This window comes from Accipiter gentilis, chromosome 16 (assembly GCF_929443795.1).
Source record: "Accipiter gentilis chromosome 16, bAccGen1.1, whole genome shotgun sequence".
NCBI classification, from domain to species: Eukaryota; Metazoa; Chordata; class Aves; order Accipitriformes; family Accipitridae; genus Astur; species Astur gentilis.
This window is the reverse complement of record NC_064895.1, coordinates 6,724,414-6,749,474: the sequence shown is the minus strand read 5'-3', so window position 1 is coordinate 6,749,474 and position 25,061 is coordinate 6,724,414. Positions and strand designations below refer to the sequence as shown.

Genomic DNA, 25,061 nt, shown 5'->3' with positions numbered 1-25,061 from the left:
GAAGTGTGATCAGCAGGTCCAGGGAGGTGATTCTCCCCCTCTACTCCGCTCTCATAAGACCCCACCTGGAGTACTGTGTTCAGATCTGAGGCCCCTAACGTAAGAAGGACATGGACCTGTGGGAGTGAGTCCAGAGGAGGGCCACGAAGATGGTCAGAAGGCTGGAGCACCTCTCCTATGAAGACAGGCTGAGAGAGTTGGGGCTGTTCAGCCTGGAGAAGAGAAGGCTCTGGGGAGAACTTATAGCAGCCTTCCACTACCTAAAAGGGGCTTATAAGAAAGATGGGGACAAACATTTTAGCAGGGCCTGTTGTGGTAGGCCAAGGGTAAAGTTTTTAAACTAAAAGAGGGTAGATTTAGATTAGATGTAGGGAAGACATTCTTCACTGTGAGGGTGGTGAGGCACTGGAACACGTTGCCCAGAGAGGTTGTGGATGGCCCATCCCTGGCAGTGTTCAAGGCCAGGTTGGATGGGGCTTGGAGCAACCTGGTCTAGTGGAAGGTGTCCCTGCCCATGGCAGGGGGGTTGGAACTAGATGATCTATAAAGGTCCCTTCCAACCTAAACCATTCTATGAATCTTTGTACAATGTAATTGGGTTAAGATTTAACTTCTTGCCAAGTTTTTCAGGTCTCCTTTCTGATATCAAAATTACTATCTCTGTATTAAGTGTGCATACATTTAATTGTATAAGACCAAAATTCAGAACTATCAGTCTACACACCCATCCATGCATGTGTACATCTGTACATACAGGCAGACCTTATTCTAGTTCCCTATAAATACTTCAAACATGGATTAACTTCAAATAACTTAGTGGTTTCTATGGAACAATTAGAATTTACTATGTCAATTGAAAACAAACAAAACCCAGGTCTGTTTAGTTCATGTTAGAAGCAAATACTTCTGTTAGCATTTGCTCTTCACCTCTAGCAACAACCTTTCAAGAAACTACTGCAAAGTTCAGGACTGAGTAGCTCTTATGTACAAGTTATTTTAAAGAATAAAAGATGTACAACAGCCGGGTCACACCCAGGTGGGCCTGCCAGTTTTGTCAGGTCTGATGCAATGTCCAGTGTACTAAAGCACCTCAAAATCTATGCTTACCTGTCACACTCCACCACTTTTATTCTTAGTGTTGTACCTCAGTCCTCTACTATCTCTCTTCTTTCCTCCACTGCTGCTGAATCTTTTACTGCTACGCTGTGAGGTTATTCTCACTGATGCTGTAGCTACTAGTCATAAAAGCAGTTTTGGCATTCTGGCACTGTTCCTGCTACAGTCTGTTTATTTGTTGTTTGCTTCTCCCCCAGAGACTGGGATTGGAAAGAAATATTCCTGCTGCTACTAATTTCTTGAGGCTGCTAATGGCTTTTAGAACAGTAGTGTCCAAACAAAACATATTAGCACAGCCAGTTTCACTAAATAGCAAGCACTTTGATGTTTGAAGTAAAGTTAGCTGAAGTAAACTGACTGAAATAGCATATTGTCTTTGGACGGTGGAAACAATGTCACTACTGTCCCACATCCAAGTATTTTGAAGCTTCCAGCCTCCCACATGGTTGTAAAATGATAAAGAATGGTGTCAAGAAATCTTCTGACTTGAGGAACTGTCAACATGCTTCTTAGCTCAATGATTAGATGAGACTGCCAGGTTCCAGCTGGGAGATGTACATTCAGAGTATAAAAAAAATACATAACTCAACCTTAATTGTCTCTATTATCTTCCACAGCAGAAAAAATATACTTCTCCCAAAGAACTGGTAATCAACACAAGTGGAAAAGCCTTTTACTACCTAGAAACTCAGATGCAGTTTTAGTTGTTCTTTAGTGTTCCACATGTGTTAATGGAATTTATTTTTTATCAAAACCAGTAAATTGAAAGTTTGTGGCAATAATTGAAAATATCTATACACCTATATAACTTTAAGATACTTATGTATTATTCATATTTAAAGCATGTAAATTCACTGCATACAGAAAAGAAGCTGGAGACTGCACTACAGTCAGACATTGAGTTTATTTCCATACATTGGAAAATCCCTAAATTTAATGCACAAGCATTTACCATTTAGTGACCTGTTTCTGGCATTGAACGTAGTGCTGAGATAAGCATTTAAATACCCTAAAATTAAAGGTAGCAATAGAGAAGTTCCTAAAAGCGGGATTCAAAACAAAAAAAAAAAACAACATGCTGAGCAGCTTATATTATGATATCCAATTGGAAACATCGGGGAGAGCTATGCCACAAAAATCCTAATTCTCAGACTTGGATACACACAGAAATAACAAAGAAACCAAAAACAGGGCGGTGTGGTCTAGGGCTGTGGGTGTAAAAAACGGTTATGGATGGTCATCTAGTCTACTCTGCTATCAGAAGCCAAAATTATACTTGACCGATGATCATCTAATTTGGTCTTGAAAGACCTCCAGTGATGAAAATTCCACATTCTCCACAAGCAACCTATTCCAGTGTTTCACTAGCCCCTCTGAGACAAGAAGAAAAAAATAAGGAAAAGTCTAACTTAAGATCCTCTTGAAGTAAACTTAGCTGTAATTCCTCTATCTGGAAAGAACATAGATGATTATTTCATTCCTCTTTGGAGCTACTTCTAGCATATTAGAAGACTGTTACCAGGTTTCTGCTCAAACTTCTGTTTTTGGGGTTTTTTTTTTAATCTAAAGTACTATACTTCTCTTACTGTTTTATATTTTGAAATATGATCATAGGTTTAGAATACATTTTAAGAGGAAACTGGGATTTGGAACTTCTAAACTCTGCTACTTACCTCACATTTTTCTTTTAAGACTGGGTGCTAAGAGGGACATTTTTTGCATAATAACATTTATCAAAAAAGTGAAAGGCCCAAGTTTAATTCCATGCTCAAACACACAGAACAGCTAATTTTATGAAAAAGCAGTTTGGTGGTTCCAGACTCATGGTTCTTGCACAAACTGCAAATGGATATCTCCCTAAAAAAATTTAATCACTCTTCAACCCCTGGGCAGAGGTGGAACCCAGTTATGGTTGTCAAATAAGCTTTGCTCAGCACAGCAAAAACTACAAGGATCTCTAGCTCTGCAGCGTGCTTCTATCCACTTCAGCAAGCACAGAGGTACCAATAACAACAGTACTTGGAATCAGAATTTCAAGCAGGAAATGTTGGCATCAGCTGTATTTTTATCATGAGTCTGCCACAGGTTTTGAGCCTTTCCAAGTACCTACAATCCAGATTAGAGAACTTCTTCCTTACTGTTGGTACCTCCAGTTTTCTTTTATAAACCTACTAGGGAGTAACTCAAATGGTGAAGAGCAGCCAAGTGTTCTTCAAGACTCTTTAAAATTATTTTTAACTCTTTTACAAATGAATGGGAGAAAATTGGGAAGAACAAAGTCAAAGGCTGAGTCCTGTATATGAAGAACAGGCGGGATAAAGAGATGTATTTGCTCATGCCTCTCGGAGGAACACAGCCACTCTTACTCTCTTGCTGCCACCATGTCTCAGTCTCTGGATATCTGCAGCCCTGCAGTCCTGATCCATGCTGACACTGACAACTTGCTTTCAGTTTTTTATTCTAACCTCTCTTCTTGCCAAGCTTTTTTCTTTTTTTTTTTCTTTTTCTCTTATCATCTATTCATCCCTGATCCTCAGCCTTCTATTCCTTCTCCCCCCAGCATGGGGAGCTGGACATGAGCTAAGCAGTAGCTAAGATGACATATGTGGTTGCCAGGATCATTGGTGCTTATACTATTTCCTCTCAGCAGCTATTTGCTGCTATTGTGTAAGAATTGCTGTTTTTTCTGCTTATAAATATTTTGAATGTAGCACGACTCATGTTTCTCTTTTTCCCTCACAAATGTACTAAAAGCAGTAACAAAAAGTTCTCATTTCCGAGATAGGAGTCAAGTCCTTTATACATTGTCCAGGACATTATTACAGCCATCTGAACTTCATAAGACTGGAATTGAAAAATATCTTCTGACCCTACCAGATTAACCCATATTAGAGATGTGTTCATATTAACATTGATATTGTTACATTAAATATGCAAAAAACCTCCCCTTTTTTGATAATACAATCAAATTTTATTTCAAACGTTAATTCTTACACAGTCAAGTTATTAAGTACAACTGTAACTCTGCAGGACTGGTTTTACAGAAATTTTAGACTTTATCAAAGGCATTTTTATTTGGAAACATCCGATAATGAAATCCATGAGCTGGACCAAATGTGTAATGTTAATTAATTTTCAAAGAGAATGCATGTATTTTGATAACAGATACTTAAAAAATTTAGAAATATACTTTCCATTTCAGAGTTTATTGAAAAATATATGCTTCATCTAGACATACAAGTTGGAATAATTATGTCAGATTTGTAAAAGAGACATATTAAAATTGAGGAATCCTACATCAATAAGAAATTTCTAGTAGAGATTAAACTCACTCCCTATCTTTCCAATCTTTTTCTTCCTACTGATAACAGAAATCTACATACCCACAGACACATATATTGCTGAAATTATAAATATGTCTTAAAATTAAAGAAAAAAATGTATTTGTGAACATGCTACATCGCTAAAATTTCAGTTATTTCTTGCACATAGTGATAAAATCACAAGGATAGACACAGTGTCTGAAGTCTACTTAATTTTTGTTCAGAATTTATTACCCTCTGGGACTCTTTGGCCCCTGGTTATCCATGATCAAGTCCTGGGACTTCATGTCATGTCCTGCACATATCTGCACATTTCCCCCCCCACTTTCTGTGAATTATTCTATTCTGCCCTTAAAACTGGGGACTTTTTTCTTAAATCATTCAAAGAACTGTTCTCTCTATTATTCAGAACTCTTCACACACCTCATTATGTTTAGATATAGTTTTCAAAGTTAGAATAGCAAATTGGCAAGCCTTTCTCTGCCATTGGTATTAAAATGTGAACATAAAATATGAAAAGTAGAAATGTAAAAGAATACCACTTAAAATTAGACTATTCTAAAAAAAAGAGATAAGCTAATAAAAAAAAGCATCACACTAGTTTTTTAAGAGTTCTGAAGTGCTGGAACATCGTATTTTCATCAAACGGACCTCTGCTATGTGGTTGAACAATAGTGGTAGTAGTAGTGGCAGGTTAATATCATCTGGATGGATAAGCAGTAGAAAGATAAGGGGTAAATTTGCATGTAATTCCTGAGAGCTGAGGAATCATGAGATCTTAAATTCTGAAGAAAAGTATGATATAGGGGATCCTAACGTTTATGGCCCCAACTCCTCCTGCCAAAAAAGCACACACAGAATATTGTCTCTATCCTCACACACTCAAAGTACCTGAGCTCCAGAGGAAGAGGCCAAAATTTCAGTGCCTTTTAAAAAAAGACATCCAGTCAGCAGAAGAGCTCCCAAAGTTTCACTGACAGTATTGACTAGATTAACTACAACAGAGTTTAGGCAGATGGGGCTTGACTTGTTTCCATCTCCCATTGTCTAGAGGTACTCAAGACATTCTTAGACCTTCAAGATGTCCTGCAAGTCTAATGGATATAACATAGGAGCTTGTGCCTTTCTGGACTGGTAGACGGAGGACAGGTAAAATACCTCAGGGCACCGCCAATGACACTAGGTTTCTATGTTTAAGCAAATTAATCAAAACTTTAGCTCACATACAGATGCTTAAATTTAGTCTTAATCTTGAACAGAATTGCATCCTCTACTTCCCCGATCTTCTGGCCAAGCTGCAGGCCTAGTCATCATTCTACGTTGTTTAGTGCAAAGTGTCTCTGTGCTTTCAGTGCCTATGCCAGCACCCGAAACTGCACCTAAAATGCATTTCAGGTAAGTCCAAAAGCAGCACTTGTCCCTAAACTTACCTCATGCCCAGCTCACACACAGACTCTCCCATGATTTGGTGACCTTCAGGAAGGTCAAAGAGCAGCATATGCCGTAATACATTATGGCATATGGGATCAGAAGACATCCTGGAGTCTGGAAGCACAGATACACAGATCCTGCTTGTGGCACACTGGCAGCCTGAGCTTCTCCCTGGACTGGTAGGGGTGTAGCCACATGGCCCATCTAGGCATGAAAATACTTACCCTGAAGAAATATTTAGCTACCAAATCACTCTGTATAAAAGATATGAACTGTACTCCTTGAAGTTATTAAAGTCTAGCCAAATTTCTGCAGCTTTTTACTTTTCTTGCAAATAACACACCCTCAACAGAAGAGTAAGCATCATGCCAAATCTCAGTTGGCCTTTTTCTTTTTTTTTTTTTTTAAGGCACAAAATAGAACTTTCATCTTATATTGTTTTTAGAAATTCCTGATTCATCCTTGATGGAATCTCAGACGAAATACTTTTATTGAAGAAGATATGAAGCACTGCTGTTAATGTCTTACAAAGTTAGGAACAGTTAAGCACAGGCTTTAGTCACAGAAGTTCCAATAAGTCTTAAATACGAATACTACTACATTTCTTCCTATAAACAAAGAAGACTAGAAGCAGACACAAATGAAAACATGTAGAATAGACTATATATGATATGGATAGAATTTGCAGTCTTTCTCCTCTCCCCCACATTCCTGATCTTATCTGACATACAACTCCTTAGTCCCCACTGTTTACTGAATAATGTGTGAAAAAGCATTTTTAACTAAAACCAACTGTGTTTAACTGCTTTGTACTACTTTATGTTACTCCTATTCTCTGCAGTTTGTGCGTGGCTTTTCATACAGGGAAAATTATAAACATTTGACAAATGGTAACTACTCTTAACGGATGTCTGGAAGAAGCTAAAGCAGACCCTGGCTAACTCCAGGATATTAAAAAAAAAAAAAAAGCAGAAGTTACAAATTATGTCTTCAAAGCACTGCTTATAAAGTGATTTTCTAAAATAATCAAATTAATGCCTGAAAACTACTGAATTTTATAAAATGTTCCGTAATACAACAACAATATGAGCTGTGAACTCTTTAGAGGTATGTATTTTACTAAATAAAAAAGAACTGAAAAAATATTTTTACTTTGGTCTGTATTTGACTGCATTAATCTACTTCTTAATACTTCAGCTCTGCACACATTAAGTACACAAATCAATACGTATTTGGATAAACTCATGATGTCAATGTATCTCTCAGCATACAGCAGTATTGACAATGCTGTATCTTTGATCCATAAAATATTCTTTGCAATGAAATTATAGAAGCATGTTCAACAAGAAAACATTCTCTTACCGTGGCAGATTGGCACAGGAGAATCCCACTGGTACATGCCATTTTGGTGACGCCTGCATGTCGCATTATTGTGACCAATCATTCTATACCCAGGTTTGCAGTAATAGCGAACTTTACTTCCAGCAGGACCACCTGTTTTATTTACAATTCCACCGTTTCTCAAGATAGGGTTTAAGCTGCAATAAGGAGCTAAATGCCAAAAAAGGGACATTATTAAAAACATATAAAACACACTTAATTTACAAAGTTCACATTATTTATGACATGTACAAACTTTGAATACCATTAAAATCAGTACAGAATCCTTTACATTACTTTTGGAATCCTCAGTGAAGATTCAGACTTCTTCTGCAGAAATGTCATGAAGTTCAAAAACACAGTTTATAATCACAAACCAGTTTATGAAATTGTACATGAAGAAGCTGCAATCAGGAAACACAGATTGTTCAGTAAGTTTAATCACACTTAGTAAACAGTCTACTTCAAAATTGATAAATTTGTAAATATAAAACTGCTCTTTGAGCTATACAATATACAAAACTAATTAGGAACAGTTTTTTTAAAAAAATCCAGTGCACATAGGCATCTAAGTAAAAAATTAAACGTTTTGCCAAATATGTTAAAAATTTGCATGACAAAGTACTATAGACTGATTCATCAGATGCACTTTTTTCAGATTAAAATTCATGTAATTTTTTACATACATGTTCCCGCAAAGATAGTACATGACAATTGTATTAATTTTTTAGCAAAAGAATGTAATTTAAGTGAGTGCAGCTTCTTAAATGTTGAATTTACACTATATCTGAAGTAAGATGGAATGCACTTGTTTAAATCTAAGTTTTGATATGAAAGTAAACCTTGCGAAACCTTAATCACTACTACTACAAATACTGCCCACAGCGAGGTTTTAGAAGAAACTTGTGAGAAACTTCTTCTTCACTCAAGAACTTGTGACATATAGACAAAATGTTTAGACGTGATGAGGAAGTTAAAAAAGTACAAAATTTATAACTGTGTCAAAAAATAAGTAATAAAGACCAGGCTTTTTTAAAACAAGGTTGCAATACCTGTACATAAGGATAGAGTATGATTCCCTAAATTGGATCCAGGTCAAGCAAAAGTACAGGACAGTTTGACATACATGTGGAGTTTAACACAAATCTGTTTGTTGCATGCAAACATTTATCACTGGATAAAAGCAATATGAAAAAATTACCTTGACTCCACATGGATGTACAAGTCACTGCGTATTTGCAGCAGTGCACCATGTCAAGCTTACAGAGATTACAGAAGAATCATGGCAGGACCATGGCTACTAGAAAATAAACCTGGCTGAACATCCACCACTGAAATAAGCCTACAAACATTCTTCACACGGAAGACAGTGTTGAACTCCACTGATAACTAAACGTCAGTACCAAGGACACTGAGACTGTAACTGCTGCTACAATAGTAACTCTCTACACCATACTGAAATGTGTCTTAGGCATACTATGATGTTCATATAATTTTCTACAGACAATTATCCAGTAGAAGTTGTGGGTTTATTTCAGGAGTGCATAATTACAGAATTTGGTTTATATCTATAAATATTTTTCATATTATTTGTTTCTTGCACACATCCTTGATTTCCTTCTTTCAGCTTTCAAAATCTAGCTCTCTTTATTTTTACTTTATACATATATTTCAAGTCCCTAAGATGCACCTATGATATCAGTTACCACCTAAAGATGGATGTTTCTGTTCACTGACTATGGAGAGACTATGAAGTTGATTAGACTCCTAACTGAGATGCTTCCTTCAATTGTCTAGATTTAGATGCAGTGTATCAAAGTCAATATTTCTAAGAAATGCCACCCAACAAAAGGAGTAAAACTAGGTCCTACATTAAAGATGCTGAAAAATGTTGCCATCTGTTGAGATTCTACTACAAATTATAGTTCTCAGTTAAGCAACATTATTTCTACTTGAAATGTCATTTTTATATATTCTTTCACTTGGGGGATTATTTGAAAAAAAAACTAATTCAAAAAGGAAAAAACCAAAAACCAGGATGAAAATCAGTAAACTACGATGGTCCAGTAAAACAGTTGTCTGGGGTCATGTTCTGTATCTCTTATAAGCAGAGTGACATTCAGTTACACTCCTAAATAAATTAAATAAATCACTAAAAATACTCTTTAAATTTAAAAGGGGGTTTGACAGCTAAAGAAGCACAATAAACATGGCTTTAATTTTCTTTTCAACCTGTTGAAGAAAAATTTATATTGTTATTGCAAGACAAGCTGGTTAAGACCAAAAGTTCAGTGGTTAAGACCACTGAAGTCATCTTCAGTAGCTTCTTAAGCACTAATTAATTTGAAATATCCTAGGAGACCTTAAGAATAGCAGGTGAGTCCTAAACATAATATGCCATTCAGACAAAACTCCAGATTGTTCTCCTCAGTACTGCAATTCTAAAGAGAAAGTATTTGCCATATGATGTGTAATCCTGTAGCCCAGTAATGCAGTATTGCCTTTGCTAGTAACAGGTCAAATACTTTGTACTGAGTTTGCAAGTTCTCAAGACCAAGGTTTTTCAGGTTTGTGTTGTCTCAACCTTTTCTGACCTGCATGCAGCTTTGTTTTTACTTTGTTCAGCATTAACAGATTTCTTTCCTTCTGGGTGGGTGGGTGGGTATGCCTAATTTGTATTACTTCTGAATTATGTTTGTAATTTTCTATTATCTTTTTATGGTGCAATCATAGCTTTATATAGGTAATTGTAACAAGTAATTATTCTGTGTAGAATAAGATATTTAGGACTCCACCATGGTGATGTGTAGACAAACACAGGCCTGGTGTAACAGCAGAGGCATTGAGACGTGAGGACACAGGATAGAGTGTAGAGGAGTACAGGCATGGTACGATAAGAGGGTGACAAGCTGTGCACCGTCTAAAGCTACACACAACTCACCAGTGGTCAGTTAAAAAAACTATAACTCAGAGCTGGGCAAAAATGGTTTTCAGGCGTAGGTCAAAGCGCAAAGAAATAGTAACTACATGTAAAATGGACTACATATAGTAAAATCATGTGTAACTTGAACTTGACCAACAGCAGAGTGTAAAAACGTGTTAGTGAACAAAAATGATCCTAAGTGGATCCTAGAGCGAGGAAGAAATCATCAACATTACACTTTTCCCATTGAAGGACTCTAGCTGCTGATGAGCTACAGTATCTCCCCCAACATACAAACACCAAACTGAAGCTGTCGATCTTGGGTTTCCGAAGAGCAACGGAAGCATGACCATAGCACCAGGGAAAAGGTTAGATAATGGGAAGTCTGTGTATAACAATTCTAACCATACTGTTTTTCTGTATAGTAGCTTTCATTTATTCTTTATTCTTCTTTCTTTCCTATAACCATTTAATCTAGACAAGTAATTCTTTTATTTACTGCTAACATTTCAGTTATACTGACACTAAATTCTTGGCTAGACATATAAAGCATAGGTTTTTTACCCGTAACAAGATTTTGAGCGTAACAGGTTGTACTTTGCATTCTGATTACCATGGAACTTCCTGCCATTTTTTTAGCTGTGGTTAATTTCAACAATATATAATATATATGAACCTCCAAAGAGATCAGCTTTAAAATGGCATGAAATATGGGACAATCAGGATGCCAAATTACACAGAATGACGTCAAAATACTGAAAATCTCATGGGAGGCCACAGGGGAAATCTATCAGTCATAATTGTTGCTTATGTTGTAACAATTAACAATGCCCAGAACCCAAAGGCATATCTTAAGCTCTCCAGTGACCTAAGTGGTGTTCAGAAAAAAATCAAGTAAAAAAAATCTTTTGAACTAAGAAGAAGAAATTGATATAAGAACACAACAGGAACACAGAACAGCAACAATTCTCAGAATTTACTTCAACATCACTTTGGCAAATACACTTAATTCCTAATGGCTATTATTGCAAATTTCCTATAGAAATCCATAGCCTCCTTCCCCAGCTACCCTGATGACTCCTGTCTATCTGCTGCTCTCAACCATCACTTCAACCTACTGTCACTACTGCTTACTTTTCCTGCCACCCCAAGTGTCTCACTGAGTGAATGGCAGCAGCTCCATGGGGCTGGAGGAAATAGGGAAGAGGAGATGTGGGAACTGAGATGTCTTGGTAAAGCTCTGTGGTCATCTGACATTGTGAAAGATAACGGCAGAGGTTCAAGTGTGAAAATAAAGCTATGAGCTGCGCTATAACTAGAGAAAAGAGAGAAAGAATATTTGACACCAAGGTACCATGTTTAAGAGCCCGAGGGAAGAACAGTCATGACAGATTATGCACTGAGACAAGAAATAGGGAGGGAGGGATTGGGGGCTAAGAGCCAGTGATGGAAACAAGAGAAAGAGAAGGACCTGGTTAGCTATTAGAAGTGGCATCAAAAGGATGGATGTATCAGAGACTGAGATTATGTTCAGAATAAAATGTGGTGGAAGGAAAACATATGTATGATTCAGGGAAAGAAACTGGAAAGAAAAATACATAAAATCAATTGGAATTACCTAGTGGAAGACAGAGAAAGAGAAGATCATGGACTGCAGCAAGGAAGAAGGAGGATAATGAATTAGGGGAGACACTGTAAAGAGGAAGCAAGGGAAATTCAGATGGGAAGCTAGAAGGGAGAGAAAGATTGACAAGAGCTGGATAAAGAACTATCTTATATTGTCTACCAGAGAACCACTAAAAGTAGACTGTGATTTGTAGGGAGGGGTGAATCAAGGATGGAGATCAGACAGAAAGGTTGGGCAGCACAGATAGACTGGCTTGGCAGAGGTATTTTGACCAGGATGAGTGTGAGGTTTGGGACAAACCAGGTATGGTGAATGGGACTGCATGAAGTGAGGTGAATTCCTTGAAGTACAATGAATAGTTCAGCAGAGGACAGTACAGAAAGGATCCCACATACCAGAAAGGGGCTGTGCCCACAGATTACCAAACTTTACAATTCCATGACTGTTAACAGTATGGATAACTTATGTTTAAAACATAGATCAGATCCACCTCCTACCCCTACAGAAATGTTGATTAATGACATTTTAAAGTAGTGGCAGCAGGCAGGTAGTATGTCAGAAGCCAGCTATGATGCAGGCAAGCAGTGCCTGTAGTTCTTATGCATGTAAAAGCCCTACCAAAACTCCCAGTATTTTGTGCTGCAAAGGCAGTGAAATATGAATAGTCTGATACTCAGACAATTTATTATGTCTAAGCTATACATAGCATGAAAAGAAGGAAAGCATTTGAAGCAAATTATCTAGAATTCTGAAGATGGATTTTTATTTTACAACTCTGAAAAATCTTGTTGAAGACATTAACACTTGTTGAGACAGTGAAGGAATATTGATAATACTCCATAAATTCCCTTCTTAATTTACAGTTTGGTAATTTTTAATCTGTTCTTTAAATGGAACTCCCTTCAGAGTCCAGGATTAAGCAAACACAATATCTTCTAGGATCAGGAACGGACATTTTAACTGAAGAACCACACACAACGCAATACACAAAAAATGTCTGAAGATCTGGAGTGTAAGCAAATGCTTAAAGAATGTCAGACCAAAAACTACAGTTACTGCCAGCAAACTGAAAATTCTGGGTTTAAGCAGGAATCTCTATTGAGTGCTTATAAAAAATCACAGCCTTGTACCAAGGACAACTAAAATAAAAATGCCATTTTTCTCCCAGCTGGTTTCTGAGAGGGGATCTGTCCTGGAACTTCATGAGGCTTAGCAGATATAGGTGCAATGACACAGGAGTGCTCTCATCTAGGAATGACAATGTTTTACCACAAAATGTGATAAACTTCTATGAAGCTGTTCCGGTGACCCGAAGTAGCTTCACATTTACAGATTTAATTTACTTTTCCAAATGACAAAGCATCCACATTCTTTCAAGGCCTCTTAAACACGAGTGTTTTTTGCAAGGCAACATACTGAATATTTTCAGTTCACTTAGAATCACAATGTCCATTTGTCACTTGCAACCGAAGACCAACAGGGTAATAACTGCCTAGATAAATCACATATCACTAGTCAACTGATGTGTGGACAGCAGCATAGATAAACAATGATTTTGCATTTGCACAACCATACTTTTCCTTTCACAACACATATTCTCTTAAGAGCTGGAACATTTAAACATTTATGCTAAGATTTTTTTTTTTTTGCTGTTTGAGGCACTCTGTCTAAGGGAAGTTCAATTAAGTAACTCCCAATTCCAAATTAATGTTCTTTGGAACTGGATGTCCAAAACTCCTCGATGATTTTGTAAATCTCAGTCTCACTGTGAATAATAAGACATTTTCTCTAAGAATTTATTTTAGCAAAGGACTTAATTTCCCAGCAGTATCTTTGATCAATAGTCCAAAAAACATACATGAAGAAGATACTTATAACTACTTACTGAAACAGTTCTAAGTTCAAAACTATAAATAAACAAAAAAACTTCCTTCAAATCCCATGTTGCCTTCATTTCACTTACATGCTAGATTTTTTGTTGACAGATAAAAAGTCACAGCTTAGTCCACTGCTTCCTTCTAAATTTCCCTCTTGGATACTTACTTGTTTTCATCATCATATTACCAGGGGATCTTACGTCCTTTGTGCTGCTATTCTTTAAATATCCAATAAGGCAGAGTTTTACTATCATTCTCACTTTAGACATTCTCACTTTATAGATAAAAAATCAGACACTGGCTTAAGTAATTAGGTATGGTCACACAAGAAAACTAACCATATCTCTTCTGATTACTAAAACATTTCCTTAATTAATGGACCATCCATTCCATATGTTATTTTTCACTTTATAATGTATGGAATAAAAAATCCCAATACTCAACCAGACAATAAAAAAGGGTCTGGCTGTCATTCTTTTTCTTTTGCAGTTTATCTTTAAATCTAACAAGTACACAGTATGAAAACAGCAAGGTAAATTTGCAAAGGCCTTTTCCCTCTTTAGTGATATTACTGTGAATGTCTGCATCTTCAAAAATGAAATATCTGACTAAATAACCTGCTATTTATAGTACAGATGTTCTTACTGATGGTTCAACATCTATGAATGATCCTGTTAATATTTCTCCTGATTCAAAGTACAGTATAACCCTCCATTCTGTGACATTCCTGCTGTATTTACAACAGCAAATCTCCACCTAAAAGTTTAGGAACCACAGAATAAACAATTATAAAGACTGATGAAATTCTTCATACAATTGCCTTGTCACTTCTAACCAGCTACTGGAAAATGTAAAGACAAAACCAAAGCAATCAATAGCCTTTTCTTTTGAATGGAAATAAGGAAGAAATAGGAACAGTTGTTTCACAGGTACAAAGCTTAAAAATAAGATGAAATGAATGGTGAAGAATTAAGCTTCTTGCAATAACAGATGAGGTTAAAAGAGCAGAATAAAGGTGTGGTAGTTTGACCTTGGCTGGAGGCCAGGTGCCCAGCAAGTTGCTCTATCACTCCCCTCCTCAGCTGGAGAGAAAATATAATGAAACGCTTGTGGGTCGAGATAAGGACAGGGAGACATCACTCACCAATTACCATCACGGGCAACACAGACTGAACTTGGGGAAGATTATTTTAATTTATTACCAATCAAATCAGAGTAATGAGAAATAAAACCAAAACCTTATAACACCTTCCCCCTTCCTTCCCGGCTCAAACCCACTCCCGGTTTTCTCTTCCTCCTCCCCCCGGTGGCACAGGGGGACGGGGAATGGGGGTTGGGGTCAGTTCCTCACACCTTGTCTCTGCCTCTCCTTCCTCCTCAGGGGGAGGAGGACTCCGCACTCGGCCCCTGCTCCACCGGGGGGGCTCTCCCACGGGAGACAGTCCTCTATGAACTTCTCCAACGTGGGTCCCTTCCATGGGCTGCAGTCCTTCAGTCACAGATTGCTCCAGCACAGGCTTTCCCATGGTGTCTCAGCCATCGTGGGGGGCGTCCCCCTGCTCCAGCGTGGGGTCCTCCCCGGGCTGCAGATGGAGATCTGCTCCCCCGTGGAGCTCCCTGGGCTGCAGGGACACAGCCTGCCTCACCAGGGTCTTCCCCACGGGCTGCAGGGGAATCTCTGCTCCGGCGCCTGGAGCATCTCCTCCCCTCCTTTTGCACTGACCTGGGGGTCTGCAGGGCTGTTTCTCTCACATGTTCTTAATCGTCTCTCTGGCCGTAATTGCTGTTGTGTGGCAACTTCTCACCCTTCTTATATCTGTTATCCCAGAAGCACAGCCACCATCGCTGATGGGCTCAGCCTTGGCCAGAGGCAGGACCACCTTGGAGCCGGCTGGCATTGGCTCTACCAGACACAAGGGAAGCCTTTAGCAGCTTCTCACAGAAGCCACCCCTGCAGCCCCTCTGCTACCAAAACCTTGCCAGGCAAACCCAATACTTAAGGTAAAATAGAGATCTATGGTGGGGTTTTATATATATATATATATATATATATATATATATATAAAGTTCTATTGGCAGGCAATTACAAATTAGCTAAGTAACCACTTGCCTTATTTAGTCTTGAATGACTAACCAGAAGTCAAACAGAAGCCTGTAAATGTTAGAGAGGCAATGTCAACTTGCAAAGTAGCAAGCTAAGAGTATCCCTCTGCTTCCCAAATCACCGTGCCTCCAGCAGATGTGCCAAGTACTGTAGTGCACCTTCATTCCTTCCACCACTACTTAAAATAAAATAACCCACCTCTTCTTTGTTACACTTTTATTCTACCTTGCTTGGGTAGGAATGTGCATGCAGGGTTATAAATTATTGAGGGAGAACAATGCCAAGAAGCATATTCTGCAGGTGTCTTTCAAAGCATTTTAAAACTTTCATCTCTTACAGAGTGAGTTTCCTAGCCTGGGCTCAGCAAGTCCCACTTTCTGTACTAACAGATCTTCCTCATCTGTAATAAACTGCACAGTTTTGGTGGAACCCAGCTGCACCAGTTCAAGCACTACAAAACAACAAGCAAGCATTTAAAAAAAAAAGAAAAGAGAGAGTGTTTCTGCATACAATACCTTTTCCTTATATTTTTGGCATCCATTTTAGTGATTTTACCATACTACATCCCTTAAAAGAAAAAAGGGTTTACTTCCCTAGAGCTGCAAAAATTTTAACCGATGCTTCCCCTCCTAGTTTCACTATGCTATACAGATACTCACTAGATTAAGAAAAAGATCATTCAATACCTAGGTGTTATTACAGTTAGGAAATTTATTATTTGGATTAAAATCATGCCAGTGCCTCTATAATATGTTAAAGCCCTTAAAAGAATACCACTCTGCCGTAACGCTATAGGTCTTTTCTAAGATTTAGCAAAAAGCCTTAAATGGCAAGATAGAAAACATACAAGTGACATTAGACAAATAGCTTGCACAAGTAAAGTTGCATGCTACAGAAAATATTAAGCCTTCTTCTGAAAGCTTCTAGCACATTTTAAAAGTGAAGAAAATTTGTATCTACAAATGAAATCTAGTTGTGACAAAAGTACAATTTGCAAAATTTTGTGCACAGGCATAGCTGGGGAAGAAGGGGAGGGTTGTGGGAGGGCAGTAATTCATTTCAATAGGTTCTTCATTATAAGGAAGCCTGCTGGCTCAGTCACAGCTGCCACAGTATCAATAGCCTTTTTGGGATCTTGTATTTTTCCTACTTTCACGATGTTGCTTTCCCTCATTAAGATTCACATCCAATTGTTTATGCTGCTGCTCACTGTTACTCTTCTTTCATGCTGATTATTTCCATTGAATCTCATATAAAATGTATAGAAGTTTAGAGAAAAATGCAGGCAGTGACTCTTAGTGAAGCAGAAAAAGCAAAACAGTTGTTTTTTTTCCTAAAACATAGCCATAAGGACTGCGTATCTCTCTCCAGTCCCCCAGTGTTATTATTAGTTGTGGCTATTGCCATAATAATCAATGAATTGAGCCCAGCAACTAGACAGACCACTTCTTCACTACTGAAAAACATGTTTTGCATACACACAAAGGTGTCAAATAATTTCCCATTCCTCAAAAATCAGTCTCCTTAATAATTTGATACTTACAAAATAAATCCTTCACATGAAGTCTATTCTTGTAACCCTGATATTCCTTCCTCACTTTAAATTCAAGACAGAATGCCCTCTCCCTTTACTGCCACACATCTGAGGGTTATGTGACAGATTCTCTTCGTTCCTTCTTCCACACTCTCAATCCATCTGTTAGGTCCTGAAATTGCCTTTTCCCTATGAAAAACTAAATGAATCTCCGGTATGCTTGAAAACAACTTCCTTTTCCCCTGTCCCTCAGCTTCAGTTTGTCTGTAGTAATATTCCAAATGCTGGACGCAAGGTGGAGATAATGCTTTTACTAACTGGCTTTTTTCCTGATTGCTCATAGTTCTGCTTATAGTTCTTAAGTCCCCAAGACAATGATCATTATTACACTCTGAGCTCATCCCTGATCTTCAGTTTCAGTTACAAGAGAACATTTCCAAAGGTTTGATGGCCAGTGCATGGATGGAAAGGAGTGAGCTCTGTGAAAATCATCTCCCTAAATGGCATTTAGCTTGCCTAAATGGGAGATACCTGGTGCATGATAAAACATTCTTCTAAAACATTCTTAGTATTCCTTTCTCTACTTAATTTATATTGACAATTAATAGCCACCAAAATTAACACACACAACCTTTACATTGTTAATCAAGTCCAAACACAGAAAAAGCAAATGTTAAGAACAGACAGTAATTATCACCTCTCTCTCTCTCTCTCTCACTATTTACATCACGTAAAAGATCCCTAAGCCAAGTCTTTCATGAGCAATGTGTCTGCAGAGGTATGTGTGAAAACATCTTAAATAGGCTGTAAACTGAATAAGGGTCAATATGTCTATACATAGAGTATAATCCAGTATTGCAATACTGGTAACTGATTTTTTTTCTTAATAAGGGATAATTTTTAACACTATTTAGATAGACTGTTTACATATTTTCATGTCACCACAACACCAGATTCACATGCAGCCTGTTGAAGAAGTGAGGGATTTTTTTTCACCCTGGTTTTCCATTTATTTGTACATGAAGAAAAGCATATTAATAAGAGTTGTGAACTGCAACTCAAGGAAATTGTAAACCTAATAATTGTGCACTGAATTGCAGGTGGAGTACCATATACCATTTCAGGATCAATAATTCTCACTCTTGAGTACTCTAGTGTAAATCTAAGGGCTATCCCTCCCACTACATTTCAAAGGCCTTGCTCCAGGTCTGGTAAGACAAGATAGCACGTTACAAACAGAAGTATTCACTGGAGAGGTATTAATCTGGAAAGCTTTGGCAAACTGGGAAACAATGGAGAATGCTTACTTTGAACTTGCAATAGAGTGATTACACATCCTCAAAATGTACATTATAATCAGTTCTCTTTAGAGAAACAGACACTGTATTACAAAGTCTAGTGTGATGCTAAATAGTATATGTAACCATGAAGTATAATTTAATGGAAATCATTAACAGTTACCTGAGTAACGGATCTTGAATCCTTTCTTGCTGGTTGCATGATCAGTTGACCAGCGAAGATATAGCTGATTCATTTTGCTTGTAAAGTTCAGTTGTCCGGTATGATTTCCACTTAAAGCAACCAGTAAAGGGCTTTGCCCAGAAGAACCTTCAAAGATGAACAAAGAAACCATTGAAGTTTTAAAGTACTACCAGTTTAAGTAATCCTTTCCATATTTTAACTCAGCTGTGAATGTGAATATACAAGGAAAGAATAGGAAACAACCTGTCACATCATTGCCAGTGAAATAATTAACAGATCTCTATTTAAACTACCTATCCAGTTTTAGGTTTTCACTAGAGGGCAGAATAAAAAATCTTGGTACAAACAAACTGAAATATAACATGAGTGTTTTTTCCATAAACACTGACAAATTAGTGGATTTTTAAAAAATAATTTTTATTGCGTCCTATTACTTTGAATGAGATTATGTTTCTACTCCTTGTCCTTTACTATCTATTATTTATTTAAGCTCTTTTCACTATTAGTGAGTGGTAGCAATTCTATACGTTCTTTGACATTGTACAGCTTGTATAATTTTAAACACCACCATACTACATAGTGAAAATATTAGCTAAAAAATGGTCTGTCCCATGTAAGTTCACCAGGGTTTCACTGTGGAATACACATATGTACAAGTAGTATGAATTTACAATACATAACTTCATTAGGACTCAGTTCTGTTAAAAGATAGTGTGCTTATTATAGTATTATTTTAATGTAAAAAAATACACACTTATGGTAAATACAGCATGCTGAAAAAATGTGTCCTGGCACTAGACCACAATATCTTCAGCACAATAAAACCCTAGAAACACAAATAATGATCTGAGGGCTAACTATATAATAAAACAACATGTATGCAAGAGAAAAAAAGAATAAAAATCTGTATGTCAAACCAATCTCCAACTGAAAGCTTTCTCAAACATGAAATGGCATCTTCTTCCATATAAAGGTTATGATTTCTCCAGCTGAACCGCTCCCTTTCATATGCTCACTACGCCTTTGCCTCTATGTTTTTCAAGTTTAGGAAAGCCATGTTCAACATTATCTTGGCCACAGCAGCTATTTCAAATAAAGAGGCTGCTTCTTTCATTTTTGCTGAGTTTGAGCAGCTGCAGCCTGATCAGCTCTTCTTATGTTGCATGAAAACACAAAAATAAAACTGAATCAAATGGCACCTAAAAATTGAATACAATTGTTGTCAGCCTTCTCCCCCTCCAGGCCAAGAAGAATATTTTCTGGTTGGGACATTTAAGGTACAAAAGGGAGGCTATAGAAACCACAACAAACCATAAAGATTAAGACAACCTCCCATTTCTTAGGAATTGCAGCTCAGTCACCATAATGACAACATTAGAACTACGTAAGTATTACTAAAGAAATTCTAAACAATAAATACATATACAAAACAAGAACAAATTAGCAGAGCTTTAGACACAGCATGCCCTCATCAAAATGCTTTACGGCTTGTTTGTTTTTCATATTAGAGAGTTAGTGTTTGATGATTACAGTGTAGGATAAATGATGAGGACTGCTGAGGTCAATTCCTATTTTGCTTGAAAAAGTGATTTAGAACATGACAATTCATTTCATTTCTCGTGCTTCACCCTGGGTTTTGTAAAATCTGTTTAATACACTACTTGTTACAATTTAGAATATATATTTTCTTTCCAAATTCTCAAATAAAGGAGCTAAAAGAGTACAATTACAAATAAAGATCTCCTACACATGAAGAGGTGAGAATCTTCCCTTATTAGTGATCATGAAATTAGTTTACAGCACCACATGCCACACTGCATTTTTTAGCCATTGGGCGATCAGAGGAATGACTCAATGTATTTTAGTTTGCTTCATTTTTCCTGAAGTTGAGTTTCAGTTTCCATAGCTTACCTAGCAGGCAGCTCTTCAGATGATGTTCATGGAAGTCAGCAGCATGACTTAGGTGTTCTTGAGTCTGATATTTTTATTATTATTTCAGAGTTTGTCTATATAAGGGAATAAATACTCTACTTCTGTGTGCTGATCTGTCATATGATGGTTTCCTGAATATTAGGTAAAAGTTGACATTTCTGTCTATTTTCAGTGACAGAATTTTGTTGATTTATTTCAGGGAGAAAAAAGAAATAATTGAAGAATATTTGCTGTGTTAAATGAACACTATTCAGTGTGAGCAGCCTTAATACAGTGTTCTCAAGTTCAAAAGCCTTTAATAATTATATTCATGGTACATATATGGCTTCTCTGGTTTACAATACAGATGGGGACTTCCTAACAGTATGACTGAGCGGGAATGACTGTATGCCTATACTGATCATCATCCAGCTGCTGAAGTACCACAATTTACAATGTAGTCAGTTAGGTGTAGTCACTATTTTGGTTTGCATTCTGAAGCTGCCTTATAAAGTAACCAGAGACCTGTGCCTTAGCAAATACTATTTCTCTAAAAGTTGTCTTGCCAATCTTTATATAGTTTCTGTGTAAAGTTTGGTGACGTACCTCTACTTGCTGTAGATAGATCAGTGCAGTTCTACTAACCTAAATAAAGGTATGCTGTTTTGGACCATACAGGATATGGCATATATTTATTGCAAAATGAAGCAATAGAGGGAAATACCTAAGCTAGCTCTGAACAAGCTAGTCTGAGTTATATCCATCACTGGAAACAGTATAGCCACATCAGCATTGCCTTCTGCCCCAACAAACTCATCATGATGAGAGGTAGAACTAATTAGCCTAGCAAAGCACATTGCTAATGTGGCCACAGGGACACAAGCAAGTATCTCTGCAAGGCACTGCAATGTGCCATATTTAAATATCAACTTGTTGACAGCTAGCTCAGGAATCTCTACATGGCACTGTATTGAGAGGCTATAAATATGCCATTATCTTTCTCATTTAAGTTTGCTGGTAGGTGGTAGAAAAAATGACTTCAGTAGAGCTGCACTAGAGATGAATTTCTAAGAACGTGATTTCATGTCATGAAATGACAATGCTTAAAAATGTAGTAACTATGATAATTCTTCTCCCAGATCTATTATTGATAATCTGGTTCCATTAAATTTAAATGCATAAGAAAGAAAACAAAAATATTCATTGGGAACTTGAAGCAGTTTCAACAGAGTTTTTCAAAAGAAAACAAAGTGATCAGACCACTAGAAAAGTTCCAGGCATGCTACATATTGTCTTGATGTTAAATAGAAAATAGAGCAGAGGAAAAGACAGTCTTAATAGATATATTCAGACTATTTTCTCCACTAACCTGACATGGACCAACACACACATTATAAAGAAAAAAAAAATTGCTAATGAACTGCCATTTTTAAAAGAATGAAAAATATTGTGGGTTTTTTCAAAATGCTGTTATCAAAAAGTGAAAAAAATAATAATTTTAGACATTAAAAACCTACTACGTAAGAAAAATACTTAGAACAAGATACCTCAAGAGATATGACCTTTTAATATTTTTCATGTTATGAAACTCCCATAGTGAGTATTAATCAGTTCTATCATAGTTATCATATATTCTTGGTTAATGAGGGAAGATAGGATAATGGTCTCCAAATGAATAAAAATATATTAAAGAACAATCAGAGACTAGTTATTCTCATCAATCAATGAGAACAGAACAAGTTATAATAAGCTCAGAATTCAGTAGAAAATAAGAATAGCCTGTTAATTAAATAGGGCCCTTTGAGAGGTGCTGCTATGAGTAACACTCTAGAAACTGAGTTTTTGTCATTTCTCTACTCTTTGCCCTAAAACAGATGGTCAAATACTTTAACAGGGGTATATTCAAACAATGTGCAGCACTGGTTCTGCAATGCCATGGAGAAAGTAGACTAGGTATTTGGACTCAAATTTAAGTATTGGGACTCAAATAATGTTATTAAATTGGACAAATGGAATTATGACCCCAAAATATTTCCTCACCAGAAATGATCCATTACAAACCAGCATGATAACTTCCCCTTTCAGACACCTCCATACATTTCCCAGGAAACAGAAAGTGGTGTGGTTTTCATAAGGATGCTGCAGCTGCTACTGCTCCTCCTCTAACAACATCTAAGAAAATTTAAAATCTTCTTTGTCTTGAATACATCTATAAAAAACTTTAATTGGCTAACAGATTTAGATTTAAGGCAAAAGGAATAGAAATACTGGACTATTGTTTAAGTTTCAGATGTATCACTGCATTATGAAACCAACAATTTGAAATCAAGCCCCACTTGACCTGATATTTGTTCTTGTATGGTTAGACAGAATTTACAACTCTCTTACCGTCGAATACCTCCAGCTCATCAAATTGCTTTTCACTTTGAAACATTTCTACAAAGATGGAGATGTTATATCCTGGATCAACCTTTATAGTCCAAGAACAGGTCTGAGAATTGGGATAGGTGCCTGGGTAACCTGGACTGAGGATCACTCCTGATGATTCTGTACGGATTTCATTTGCTGGACATTGTGCTAGAAAGGACACAACAAGAAAACAAGAGTAGCAATGAAATAAAGCATTTCCTTTCCATGAAAAAAACCCAGTATTATTTTTCAGAGATATGTATGCTTGAGGTTCAGTTTCCAAATGAAAACGTGTTAAAATCGTATTCTAGATGGAAGGAACAATAAAGTTCCCTTTACCACAAACAGAAACAGGACCACCTACCTTTATAAACCTTGCGTTTATGAAACAGGATACTAATTACAGTAAAGCATTCATCCAGAAATGTGACACAGCCCAAAGGGTTTACAGTTAAGGGATTCACATATGCTGGTGTGATCATTCACACAGGTGAGGTAAAAGGCCTGGTAAAATTTTTATTTGGAAACCTGGTAGCTGTCTTCTATCTGAGGTCTAAAAAACCCCTCCCACATTTAAGAATGAAGTCTGTTACATAAACATGACAACATATTGGAACTTCTAGGCACACCAGATCAACTGAAAGCATACATGTTTTGTGCACACAAAGGGTTTCTTTTGGATACAGAACACTCCAAGTCAACTAAGTAAGACCATCTCAGCAACCACTTCCCCTACTATTTAAACTCCAAACTCATAAACAATTTCACCTGGTATTCATAGGCGTTTATGATGTCTGCATATGACAAAGAGTATACTGTATTAAAATGCTGTGAATTTTATATCCTAAATGCTGGTTTTAATTAAGAAATTCTTTTGTTGGTCAGTGTTTTTCTTTAACATTTTGCCTCTCATGCAGGACTGATTTTTTCATGTCTTCGCTGTTGAAGTCTGATACATTTTGTACACAGTTTCATAATATATGTGCATTTTAACAATTTTTTTTTGTGTCAGATTCACAAATATATCTTGATAGAAATGCATTCCTGGAAGCTGTCTAGCACAGTACCCAAGTACTTGCATAAATTAAAGGGTATAGGAAAAATGAAAAATGTAACAACAGAGGGAAAATGATTGGGGTGGGGAATGTTACAGGGGAAAAACCACACGTAACTATCAGAAACAAACATAAAAAACTGGACCATTTCCCTTAGTTGGCCTTCTACAAACTCGTAGGTGAAATTTAGGTTCAGTTGTAGCTAAGAAGAATTTTGATGTAAACTTTTGGAAAACAGTATCGGGACTTTAATTGTCCTCTCAAAGACATTAAGCATAAGAGAAGGAAATTATATTTTATAAAAGATGTCCAGTCTTTACCTTCTGTTCCATACACAAATCTGAACCCTCCACCAGAAGCAACAATGCAAACAAAATAGGAATTTAATCAATTAATTCACATATAAATGAACCATCACTTTCCTACATAGTTCATAGACCTTTACCTTTGAGAAGCTGCCTTATTCCTGTCCTTTCTCTAACTTGGATAGAGTTTGCCAGACTTGTGTGAGGAAGGTAAGAGAAAGTGTACATGCCCAAGTGCAACAATACAACGTTCCATTTGTTGTCCCAGATTCTTTAGAATATTTTAAATAATGATACATTAAGTGAGAAAGATATTAGTTTCAAACTTAACTTACAAACTCATTTTCTGCGGACTAACAATTTCTTAATGGCACCAAAATTTAGAAAAAAGAAACTAAAAATCACAACGGTTCTTTTCTGACTGTTCCAAGACTTCCCTAGATCTGACTTACAGGTTGAGCCTTCAGCACAAAAGTTGGGGTGATCTTTCTTCAGTTGTGATTTTTTTTTATAATATAGCATAAATTATAAATCACTTCTCTAAAAGCCACTCTGATTATTTAGGGATATAAGAAGGGGGAAAG

At 36.9% G+C, this 25,061-nt stretch overlaps 1 protein-coding gene across 1 annotated transcript in view; it reads right to left on the bottom strand.

Moving 5' to 3' along the window:
• The window catches only part of CSMD1 (CUB and Sushi multiple domains 1), a 1,244,565-nt gene that overhangs the window by 97,153 nt on the left and 1,122,351 nt on the right, over positions 1-25,061 (bottom strand). Inside the window, exons 47-49 of the mRNA XM_049818613.1 lie at positions 23,097-23,285; positions 18,777-18,923; positions 7,233-7,421 (exon numbers count right to left, since the gene is read on the bottom strand). Coding sequence (XP_049674570.1) covers positions 7,233-7,421; positions 18,777-18,923; positions 23,097-23,285 — 525 coding nt within the window. The remainder of the gene's footprint in view (positions 1-7,232; positions 7,422-18,776; positions 18,924-23,096; positions 23,286-25,061) is intronic.